This window comes from Oreochromis aureus, linkage group 22 (genome assembly GCF_013358895.1).
Source record: "Oreochromis aureus strain Israel breed Guangdong linkage group 22, ZZ_aureus, whole genome shotgun sequence".
Lineage (NCBI taxonomy): Eukaryota > Metazoa > Chordata > Actinopteri > Cichliformes > Cichlidae > Oreochromis > Oreochromis aureus.
In genome coordinates this window covers 17,118,164-17,131,114 of record NC_052962.1, presented here as the reverse complement: position 1 = coordinate 17,131,114, position 12,951 = coordinate 17,118,164, and the positions used below count along the sequence as shown (strand labels likewise).

General features: G+C 39.3%; 1 protein-coding gene across 1 annotated transcript; it reads left to right on the top strand.

Annotated features, from left to right (window-relative positions):
• The first annotated feature begins 6,412 nt into the window (after nt 1-6,412).
• LOC116312112 (lactose-binding lectin l-2-like) lies at nt 6,413-7,336 on the top strand. The gene is made up of 2 exons (XM_039606085.1): nt 6,413-6,526; nt 6,864-7,336. The coding sequence occupies exons 1-2, from the start codon at nt 6,439-6,441 to the stop codon at nt 7,295-7,297; spliced, it is 522 nt and encodes a 173-aa protein (XP_039462019.1). The 5' UTR covers nt 6,413-6,438; the 3' UTR covers nt 7,298-7,336.
• Nucleotides 7,337-12,951: the final 5,615 nt, after the last annotated feature.

Here is a 12,951-nt window from a genome sequence, read left to right as displayed (position 1 = left end):
GCCTGGCTCACAGTCTCTGCTCTAATTCATCCCAAAGGTCTGGTTGAGGTCAGGACTCTGTGCAGGCCAAATAAGTTCTTCAACAACAAATTTGCTCATCAGTGCCTTTATGGGCCTTTCTTTGTGCAGCGGTGCACAGTCATATTGGAACAAGAAGCTGTTCCCAAACGGTTCACACAAAGTTGGAAACATGAAATTGTCCAAAATATCTTGGTATGCTGAAGCATTAAAAGATCCTTTCACTGTCACTAAGGGGCCAAGCCTAGCTCCTAAAAAACAACCCCACATCGTAATCCTCCCTCCACCAAACTACACCTGGCACAGTGCAGTCAGATAAGTACCCTTCTTGTGGCAGTCAGTCAGACTGCCAGATGGAGCAGCAGGATTCGTCACTCCAGAGTGATTGTGCATTGTGTTCGCTGATGTATGTAAGGCTTGATTGCAGCTGCTGGGCTATGGAAATCAGTTCCATGACACTCTCTATGTACTGTCCTTGAGCTAATATGAATTAGCTAGGTTCTTGACTTTGCACACCTGTTGCCATGAAAGTGACTGGAACACCTGAATTCAGGCATTTGAATGAGTGAGTGACAATATAGTGCATGTGTGTTTATTGTTACATCAATTTGCCAAGAAGAACTTTTATGATACAATAAAACAATTCCATCACAAACTAAAAACAAAGTCCAGGTACTTATAATGTGAAAGATGAATAGGTTTGTGAACTATAAACCTGACCCAATTTATATTATTAAACACACAGAAAGCGAAAGCAAAGGCTGGAACGCCCGCTGGGGAGTGAAGGCAGACGCCGTGATATTCATTAGCTACAAGTCTTAAAGAGTCATGAAACGCCACATTAAAGAGTTCAAAATTCTGAGATTTTAAGTACAAACTTGCACAAGCTTTCAACACATGCCACAGTTTAACTTTTAGACAAAGTGCAAACAACGTTTAAAAATTTAATAATAAAAGGACCCAAAAGCAGGACTCGCAGTCCAGGCTAAACATAAATGGCAGCTTTATTCCTGATACTCCCAAAATTGGAAAAAACAAAACCTTGACATGAAAAAAAGGAAAGAAACATGGTGACGTGGGAACACTAAGACACAAGGAGCGCACACACAGCCAGGAAAATCACAACAATGTAACAAGAAACAGAGGTAGACTGAGAGCCTAAATACACAGGATAATGAAAGGATGGGAAAAAGGGTGGAAACACCTGGAACTAATCTGACTAACGGAACAGGAGAAGCAAAACTGAACATAACACACATGAGACGAGGTACTGTCAAAATAGAACAGGAAGTGAAACGGACAAGGACGTAAGTTTGACATTAGGACAAGGGATAAACAGACATGACTGACTGGGGAGACAAAGGATGAAACATAAGTCACTTCTGGAATACCACAATAATGATTAACCAAGATTCAAAAGTTCACAAACACCCTAATAGTCCTAGTAACTGCTAGGTTACTTGTGGTTCCTAGGATATTTAACAGTAGAATGGGAGGCAGAGCCTTCATTTTCCAGGTGTCATGGCTACCGGACTGACTCACGCACAGAGTCCTTTGCAAAGACAATTTATTTACAACAGGAAACACCTTAGTGCTATATATATGTACAGTGAGTTGGGAGGAGGTCCAGGGCACCAGGAAGAGGGGGTAATCCACACACACACTTCCTCTTCACCACAATCACAGCCGCAGCTCCTTGGCACACACTCACTCCTCTTCAGCTGCACTCGCTCCAAAACTCCACTCACGCTGCCAAACACAGGAAACTCAGGAAAGGTCTGTAACCTGGTCCGGGAGGGGGTATCTGTACACAAAATACGACAGTTAGTTCAACGGGCCAATACACAGAGAGAGATTTTTGATAAAGCTGAGAGACAGACATCGTGTCTGGTGCACCAGAAAAAACAAAAAAAACAATACACAATCATAGAATAGTGCACAAGACCAGATACACAAAATATTAGCCTTAGTATTACACCTTTCTTACAAAAAAAGAGTCAAGTTATTAGATGTTGAGCTCTGTCAGTTGCTACCTTTTATAACTATGGCAAGTGTTCTTTAAGGAAAAAATAGAGTATACAACAATAAATATATATATTTTTAAAACCCTCGGTTAAATTTGCTGCAAACCTTGCATATTTAAAATTAAACTGAGGCCTGTGCAAATTTTTACTTAAAATCTTTAAGTTCCTTAATGTGGCATTTACATCCTGTGCTTTCACTTTCTGTTTGTTTGATTATACAAGTGGGGTCACGTGCAGGTCACCACATACTATTCATTGTCTGCTGTAAATATCTGGACTTTGTTTGTTAGTTTATGATAGAATAGTTTTATTCTATCATAAAAGTCATTCTTGGCAGTGATATCAATGAAATAATATAAAAGTAAACACACATGTGCTGTATTGTCACAAGCATTCACTCACCCATCCAAATCATTGAATTCAGGTGTTCCAATCACTTCCATGGCCACAGGTCTATAAAATCAAGCACCTCGGCATGCAGATGGCTTCTACAAACATTTGTGAAAAAAATGTCTCACTCTCAGAAGCTTAGTGAATTCCAGTGTGGTACCATAACAGGATGCAACCCATGCAACAAGTCCAGTCATCAAGTTATCTTTCTGCTAAATGTTCCACAGTCAGCTATTAGTGGTATTATAAAAAAGTGGACGTGATTGGGAATGACAGCAACTCAGCCACGAAGTGGTAGGCTGACAGTCACCATGTGCTGAGTCACATAGTGCGCAGATGTTGCCAACTTTCTGCAGAGTCAATCACTACAGACCTCCAAACATCATGTAGCCTTCAAATTAGCTCAACAACAGTATGCAGAGAGCTTCATTTAATGGGTCTAACATGGCTGAACAGCTGGAATCAAGACTTACATCAAGCGCAATGCAAATTATTGGATGGAGTGGTGTAAAGCAAGCCACCACTGGACTAGAACAGTGGAGACGTGTATTCTGGAGTGATAAATCACACTTCTTCATCTCATGATCCGATGGATGAGTCTGGGTTTGGCGGTTGTCATGAGAACTTGTCTGACTGCACTGTGCCAAGTGTAAAGTTTGGTTGAGGGGGGATTATGGTGTGAGGTTGTTTTTCAGGAGTTGGGCTTGGCCCCTTAGTTCCAGTGAAAGGAACTCTTAATGCTTAAGCATACCAAGATATTTTGGGCGATTGCATGCTTCCGACTTTGTGTGAACAGTTTGGGGATAGCACCTGCCTGTTTCAACATGACTGCCCACCAGTGCTCAAAGCAATGAGGGATGAGGGAGTTTGGTGCAGTAGAACTTAACTGGCCTTGCACAGAGCCCTGAGAGAAATCCTTTGGGTATCTGTCTCCCAAATCCAAAGTGGGAGCTGGCTCCATAGAAGAGAGGCTTGGTGTCATGGTCCCCGTGTCTCTCTGGCTGGCTCACGCTGGCTACAGGTTTTGTTTTTGTTTTTCTCTTCCTCTCTCCCTCTCCCTCGCTCCTGTCTGCCTGGGCGGAGCTCGTTACGGGCTCTTGCTCTTGGCCCACGCACCTGTGTGATTGTCACCACCACTGCTGATCTGGCTGATTCTCCTAGTTGCTATTTGATGCAGTGGCACGGAGCAGTTCGCCGCTGGAAGGTTGAACCTCCTGAGTTCGTGCTCTCGGCTGTTGTAGATAAATGCTTCTTGGCAAATTGATGTAACAATAAACACACATGCACTATACTGTCAAAAGTATTCACTCACTCATTCAAATGCCTGAATTCAGGTGTTCCAGTCACTTTCATGGCAACAGGTGTACAAAGTCAAGAACCTAGCTAATTCATATTAGCTCAAGGACAGTACATAGAGAGTGTCATGGAATTGATTTCCATAGCCCAGCAGCTGCAATCAAGCCTTACATACATCAGTGATCACAATGCACAATCACTCTGGAGTGACGAATCCTGCTGCTCCATCTGGCAGTCTGATTGACTGAAACAAGAAGGGTACTTGTCTGACTGCACTGTGCCAGGTGTAGTTTGGTGGAGGGAAGATTACGATGTGGGGTTGTTTTTTAGGAGCTAGGCTTGGCCCCTTAGTGACAGTGAAAGGATCTTTTAATGCTTCAGCATACCAAGATATTTTGGACAATTTCATGTTTCTAACTTTGTGTGAACCATTTGGGAACAGCTTCTTGTTCCAATATGACTGTGCACCTCTGCACAAAGAAAGGCCCATAAAGGCACTGATGAGCAAATTTGTTGTTGAAGAACTTATTTGGCCTGCACAGAGTCCTGACCTCAACCAGACCTTTGGGATGAATTAGAGCAGAGACTGTGAGCCAGGCCTTTATTATATTAAACCCTTTAGGTTAAGAATGGGATGTCATATGTGTATGAAGGAAGACAAGCAAATACTTTGGGGGATTTAGTCCATGAATCTGTCAATTATGGTCTTCTTCTTCTAAGGTCTTCTTAGAGTCACTAAATACCTCTATCAATCCAAACCACTGGGAGGTTATTAAAGGATAGAAATGCACTTCTAAATATCAGTTCTCACTGTCAGAAATGCCATTAAAAAACTTCAGTCATATTTTAGGTCAGGAAGGGAAAAAACTGTAAATATCCCAAATGATAGAACATAAAAGAATAAGAAAATCCCAACATAAAGTGCATACATTTGACACCTATGAACATAGTCTTGGATTTTAATGACTCCAAGCAGGCCTGCTACAGTTTATTTATTTATTTATTTTTTATAACAGTGAACATTGAGTTGAGAGGGTTTTTTTTTTTTTTTTTATCTTTGTTTACAGAAACGCTCACAAAGTTTGATTTCCTGGTATCATTTTTGTTATCATTTTGTTGATAAGATGTTTTAAGGACATGATAAAGGGACAATTGCTCAGACAAAGAAAAATAAACAAGAGGAAAATCCCAACATAACGTCTATAAATTTTATACCTGTGAATATAGTCTTGGATTTTAATGACCCTAAGCAGGCCTGCCACAGTTCATTGTGTTGTGTGTTCACTGTTATAAAAAAAAGAGTTGAAAGGGTTTTTTTTTAAATCTTTGTTTACAGGAAAAGCTTACGAACTTCAACTTCCTGATACCATTTTCATTATCATCTTGTTGATAAGATGTTTTAATGACATGATAAGAGACAATTGCTCAGACAAAGAAAACAATAACACGTGAAAGTGCAAGAGTTTTACAAGTGTTAACTTGTAAAAACAAGTTAACACTTATTTACAAGTGTTAACTTGTAAAACTCCCAGTGTTAACTGGGATTATTTTTTATTATTACCATGTGACCAAGTGAGACAGTGACAGCCAGTGTGCTCATGTGCGCTATATGAAAGCATCTGTTTTGAATCTCTTGTAAATGAAACTGGCAACCACAAAGTGATCAGTCTCCCCTTTAGATCCCCTGAGACATATATTTTAGTTTTAGTTTATTTTTACTTTCTTCTGTCTCACTGATCAGTTTTATCTGTTTTCTCAGCTGTGTGTGTGCGTGTGTGTGTGTTTGTGTGTGTGTATTACTAGCCTACTTTGGATTCTGGTGCCTTCTGTCTGCTGAGTTTTGTATGTTTTTATAAATTAGCCAAAATAAGGCCTCTTGTTTTGTTGCTCATTCTGGCTCGGTGTCTGCATTTGGGTCCTGTTGTAATTCTTCATAGATACTGAAAAGCATAATGACAGAATAGTGCTGACATTTAAAGCACAGTTAGAAAAAAATGGATAAGATAAATGGCTGGATCACGTGATAAGGGCAAAACTGAGTTTGACAATGTAATAATTAGTAGTGGAGGAGCCCAAAAACCGAGGACAGTAACCAGAAAAGAGAACACAAATTTTCCTCAGTCGATTTACACAGAAGTTAATTTTAAAAGAAAGGAAATAAATTGTTATAATATAGGGTGCTCAAACTATAAACATAAACGAATGAAAATTATGCAATCAAACAAAAAACAAACACATTCATTAATAAACAAGTTTTAATGTCCCAATAGTTTATTTACTTATTTGTCCGGCCAAAATGAAAGTGAGGATCCTTCTGTGTGGAGGGATGTTGTTCTCTATATGTTAGATTAACTCATCTTTTTTTACTTTTCCTTTCGTAGCTCAGACCTGTCCTGTTTAATTATCCATGACCTTGATAAGGCTTTTTACTATGCAATAAGTATCTAACTACATAAAATAGTCACATTCTCCTGAATGTGCCAAGAGGAAATGACTGTTCAACAGTTAAACAATTATTAATTTCTTTGGAATTTCATTTTTTTCTGGCTTATATTTAATGTTATTATGTATGGTGGAGAGTTTTGGTCCATCTGGCCAATGATATCACACCAGCAATAAAAACACCCACTCAGGCAGCTATAAAAGAAACCATCCTGTACAAAGAAGCTTCAGCAGCTCTTCATCACACTTTGAGACTTAAAGCTTCAACATGATCTTGCTCCTCTTCTTGTTTGGTCTGGCTCTGGGTGCTCCTTCTGAGTCTCCCTCTCGTGACAATGAAGTCATGCAACAACCTGGTAACTGTCCCATTTTCTGGCTCTTATTTTCCCTTATTTATTTTTACCTTTATTTGTGATTATTATTTTAGCAAAAGAACATTTTATGTGGATATTTGTTACCTTATGCTCCTCTTCCTTGTAACTGTGAATGAGGAAAAAGCTTTTGCCGAATGCATTTGACCAGTGGCATTATTTCAACTGTGCAGCCATGCTTCTCTGCAGCGCATAAAATAAAGCAGTTAGTCGTTTCAATACCATCAGAGCATTTTCACCTCTGTTTCTGTGACTCTAAGAAAATAAAATCACTTCAACTTTTTAACTGTTTCATCTAGCCCTGAATTCTGTTTTCCTTCAGGTGAACGGAAATTTAAACTGCTACGTGGAGCCTGTCCCATGTTCTGGTGGAGCTTCAACGGCCGCTGCTACAAATATGTCGCCACCCGCATGGCCTGGGCTGATGCAGAAGTCTACTGTTTGTCACAGGGAGCCAACCTGGTGTCCATCCGCAATACAGACGAACAGAGTTTTGTGAAAAACCTGATCATGAACTTTGACCACGCCGAGGGACACACCTGGATTGGACTCAGTGACAAGCATAAAGAAGGCACTTGGATGTGGTCCGATGGATGTCCAGTGCGTTTTGTCTACTGGAGTCCAACACAACCTAATAATCAGGGAGGAAATGAACACTGTGTTCACACCAATGTAGTACCAGATAAGAAATGGAATGACCACACGTGTGCTACCAATTTACCTTATGTTTGTGCAACACGCATTACCTGTCCTTAGAAGCACTGAACCCTCTGTTCCTGCTAGTACAATGCTATAATAAAGATTTAAATGTACACTGTAATCTCTGTAGTCTTTTGTGTGTCTGTGCAAAAGTCATTAAATTTCACTCACCTATATTTTCATGAATACAGAATCATCCACTGGTAGCTCTGATGGTGGATCAAAGGGAATATTTACTCATTGTTTTAATCTCACAGCTAATGTTAATATAATGAGACAGGAGGAAAAAAACACCCAACATCTATATTAAACTTTAAAAAAAAAAATGTTTTGGTGATAAAGCCTTATTAAAATAAAATACAGTCAAACTAACAATAAATTACTTATACAGTGACTCTAACCTGAAAGCACCAAAGAAAGAGTTCAGCCAGTCTAAATAAGAGATGTTGCTTCTGTCACAGTCCTGGGTCAGTGACCCAGTGTTACTATTATTATTGTTTAGTTTCATCTTGGTTTATTACTACCAGTGTTTTGGTTTTGGTTTTGGTTTGTGACTTCTAGGTCTTAGGTTTTGGTTCCCATGCTGCCTCTGTTCTGTGTCTAGTCTGTGTCTCAGTTCAGGGGGCGCATTCTTCGGAGGCCGCATTTGAAGGCTGATTACTTCACAGCAACGCCACAAAAGCTGTCCCAATTCGAAGGCTGCTCCAAATGCGGCCAACCAAAGCATCCCCCTTTTCCCCAAACTTGAAGGTTGGGTTGGATGTATCTTTCATGGCCCAACCTATCCCAGAATTCATAGTGCGGCCCAGCCAATTCCTGTTTCCAACCATGGAACCAACAACTTAGTTGTAATGTTACTCTTATAATAATACTCTCTAATACTCTAATAATAATATTATAATAATAGTTAATTAAATTAAATTATTAAATTAAATTATTATTTATAATATTTGTATAATAATGTCAAAATACTTTTCAAATGTGGCGATGATGGAGGAGCGCAGCTAAAGAGTTTGAAATATTACTCTTTCTGGGTCACAAAATAAACTTTTATTAAGACATCACATATTTGCAAAAGGGCTCTGACGTTTTCGGAGACGTCTGTTACCCACCAGCTCGACAGCTGACCAGGTGGTCAAAGCTCATTAGAGCTGGCGGATTCCCGGCACATCGTTTTCAGACCCCACGCGGTCTTTCGCTAATCAGGGATAACATGATATATAAGTCACTTAGATAACTTAAAAATGTTATTGTTTGGCTTTTTTCAGTGTTTTATTTTTTCCTGAGGAAATTGGTTTGGCTGAGATTAAAGTTATAGTTTCACACAGCTGAATAAATGTTGAACAGAAAACTGATTAAACAGAAGTGTGAAATGGTGAGAATTTACTCAAATGTCCTGTTATATTTTACACACCAAGGAGCAGATGGCTGATATAATTCCCTCGAAGCACAGGCAGACACAAGTGGTTTTCTGTCACTGGTTTATTTGAAGACTTCTCTCCAAAGCCACCGTGAAAACTATACAGCATTAACAAAATAAAACTCAACGTAAGACACAGCACTAAAAATAACACTGTATAACAAATACGATAAATCAATAAATACCTCGTTGGCTGCATGCTGCAAAAAGGGAATTAGCCTCCATTCTTCTGAGGTTTCCTTTATGTGTGTGTTGTTAAAGTCCACTTAACATGACTTTCAATAAAGACCATTCTTTCTACCCAAAGAGGAAACTAGCGCGACTTGTAAGCGAGCTTGACTTTCAAAATAAAAGCACCGAAACTTTGACTACATAAAATAACAAAGCATAAAGTAATGAACAGCTTAAACAATTTACAATGATGACATGGACCTTGAGAAGATAAAGAAATAATCCAAATTATATACAATGTCATCATGCCAACAGCTACACTCCCACTGAATCACACAAATGTTTATGTGGGATTTTCCTAATGAAATAGTCTCTTCAAACAAGCATTTCTACTTATCACCAAAGAATGTCTTGTTATCAACTCTTTGTCAGGTAACTTCCAGCAAACAACCCTTTAGTCTGCTTCTAAGGCTACGTCCACACTAATGCGTTTTCGTTTGAAAACGCATCGTTTTCTCTCCGTTTTGGCCTCCCATCCACACTGAGACGGCGTTTTCCTCAAGGAAAACGCAGCGTTTTGAAAAAACACTCTCGAAAATGCATACATTTGAAAACGGTGCTTTCGCGTCGCAGTGTGGACAGTGAAAATGCAGACTTTCTAAAACGATGATGCATGTTAGTGATATGATGCAGTCATGTGACCAATTAAACTAAGATAGTGGAGGGCATTGTACAGCAGTTGCTTTGTTTGCTCTCAATTTTGACAAAGTCCAGTTTGTACAAGCTCCAGATGGCTTTTCTTCAAATTCTTTAATTCTCACTTGCTGTTGCAACTTTGTACTTATGTGTTACTCGCAGCAACAACTCCACCTCATTGTTAGTCCATTTAAAAAACTCGGTGCTTTTCCTCAACATTTTGCTGCAACGTTTCAAAGAGCAGGAAAGTAAATAGGCGGCAGACAGAAATGAGGCAGGCCGTTTTCAGACATTTTCAGACGAAAATGCGTTTTCAAATCTATCCGGGCTAGTGTGGACGTAGCCTAAGAGAGTAACCACACTTTGAACAGGTCTCTCAAGAAAAACTGTTTTAGCTGTGGGGCTCCCTCCTCCGCCATCTTCCACTCATTGCGTGGTACCAGATTATCTTGTAGAAGGACATGTAGAAGGACAATGTCATCAACCTTGATGTTCCTTCTGTTCTTCCGCCACTTTTGTCGCTCTTGTAAATTTAGAAGATATTCTTTCTTCCATCGAGTCCAAAACATATTAGCCAAATACTGCACTCGACGCCATCTTTTCCTAAGATAAACATTTTCCTTGACAAACTCTCCAGGTGGGGGCAGAATGGTCTTGGACTTCATTGTTAAGACGTCAATGGTTCAGGGTCGTGAGTGGTCTGCTGTTGCTCATGATAGCCATGATTTCATACAGAAAGGTTCTTAAGGAGGTGCAGTCAAGCCTTTGTGATGACTAATCGAGAATAGCAGTAAGAACACTTCTTATAGTCCTTATTTGACGCTCCCAGACACCTCCCATGTGACTTGCTTTTGGAGGGTTCATGAGAAATTCACATCCTAGAGTCTTAGCCTTTTCTTGATCCATTCCTTTCATTAACTCCATGAACTCTCTCCCAGCACCAACAAAAAATTGAAGGCTAGACCATCCCATTTCACAGCCTTGCACTTCTGACCTTCTCGGTCTTCGGAGGACCCAGCCCACGTAGACTGTGAAGGCCGGGTCCTCCGAAGGATGCAGCCCCTGAATTGAGACACAGCTTGTGTCTCTGTGCCTGTCGTGTGCTTCCTGTTTTACTTTGATAGTTTCGTGTGCTTAGGTAGTGTGTCTACTTTTGCTTCCCTTGTCTCGTCGTGCCAAATTAGTCCCAGCTGTGTTTCCCTTATGTCTCCCATTTCCTGATTACTCCGCTGTGTATTTTAGTCCTCTGTGATGTTCTGCTTGTTGTCGCGTCGTTCACTCTCTTTGTGCTGTGTTTTTTCCCGTCATGTTCCGAGCCCGTGTTTCCTAGTTTCTAGTTTCCAGTGCCAGTTTAGTTTAGGTTTCACATTTGAGGTTTTGGTTTGTTTTAAGAAGTTTGTTTCTTTGATGAGTTGTTTTTCCCAGCGTGTAAAGCTGCGCTTTAAGTTAACCTTCCATCTGTGAGTCCTGCAGTTGGGTCCTCCTTCCTGCCTGCCGCACAGCACTCGCCATGACAGCTGCTGTGTCAACGTGATGTGTAGTTCCCCACAAGAAATGCTATCTGAACACATACACTGCTCTTGATCAGGTTGTGTTCAAGTTACTGTGGTAATTTAGGTAGGTAACTCTGTCTATGAGTTTCCTTCTGATGGTACTGAAGTGAAGTTACAACAACTGCCCCATATTCTTGCACCTTCTTAATGAATGCATTTAGTGTTTTATAAGTGTCAGAAAAGCAGTGTTCTTAAAGCAATGTCATTTAAAACCTGTACATTGAAAAAAATTAGAGTGTGAGTTTTTATTATTTTTTATTACTATTATTAGTACTAATAGCAGCAGTAGTAGTATTTATGTTTGTATTATTATTAGTAGTATATGTATAAAAAATGTCAACCAACACATTTATCTCGCCCCATCTTCATGATCGCCTAAAGTCACATCCTGGTTCGAAAGCCGAATTTTATTCTGTAAAAATCACTGATTATAATTTTTGTGACATCTAATAAGAAAAATGATACTGATACACGACAAATCCAGCCAGTGATATAACACAGAATCCATTCTCTGGAGGCCAATTACTGAATTTCCCTTTTGTGTTTTACATGTAAAACAGGAGCTGTATTACACACACAATAAATGCATTTAAAGTACGTAATTTGCTCAGAACCAGAGCAGATTTGATAAATCTTCCTTCTAAAAATGCAACATTTTATTTTATATCTCACATTTTCATGATTTGTTTACTTTATTTTTCACTGTGTACATATCAGTTCTGATTTGAAATATCAACTCGTGCATGACACAGATATAAAAACACACATACACACAATTAAGATGTAATGTTTGTCTAATGTTTTTTAGCCAGTTGAGGGCAGCAGAGTATCAAGTTAACGTGATGAGGATCAACCTAAACTCCAATTCTGTAATGCAGAAAATCAACACAAGCCAGTTTCAGCAGCTACTTTCAGTAGCCATTGTTACAGTTTTGTGTGTGTGTGTGTGTGTGTGTGTGTGCTAACAAAACACACACAGGAAGGCAAAAAAATCTTCATCAATCATCAAGATTTGTGCGCCATCTTTAGGTGACATGTTCTTTGCAGACCTGTTTTTCGTCTTTGTAGCTGTCCAAAAGCAAAAGTTTCATCTAATTTCACATTATGAAAAATATGATACCCACTTTAAAGTGTATACAACAAAAAGAAGACATTACATGTCTCAGCTATCAAAAAAGTGAGGCTAGGGAGTGAGTCTGACAAGAAATTGAAGTACATAAATAACCACTACAAGCACATCTGCTCAGCTGTTTGCAGACACTGGGCAATGGCGTGAATTAGCATGTGTACGCAGGGGTGTAATTTCCAGGGGGATTATGGGGGGTTATGACCCCCCCAGTAATCAGACCCAACCAATAGTGGAGCTACAGTATCCAGAGTCATACACATTGAAGGTCATAAAATTATTAACAAGATAATCAACCTCTGTGAAAGTAGCGTTCAGGTAGCTAGTTTGCACTGTGTTGGCACCTGACATTGAAGAAGATAAAAGTGGATGAATTATATCCTTAAACGTAATTAGAGCACTATCAAAAATACATCTACTGTGATAAAAAACTTCCCACTGCTTTGGGGAATCCATTACTGTAAATCTAAATGTTGTTAATAAATGATCAGACAAAAGAGGGTTTTAAGGAAATCCCTTTAAATGTTCAGTTTCCACGTCATATGTCAAAAAAGATCTAAAGTGTGATTAAAGTGATGGCTATGGTCTTCTACATTTTGAAAGAAAACAACTGATTCTTATGAATTTAAATGCCATGTTGACAATGTTATTTTTAGTAGGTACACGGATGTTAAAATCACCCACTAATCAGATAAAAAGTGGAGAAATTAGACAGAAACTATATAAATAACAGCAAATAAAACTG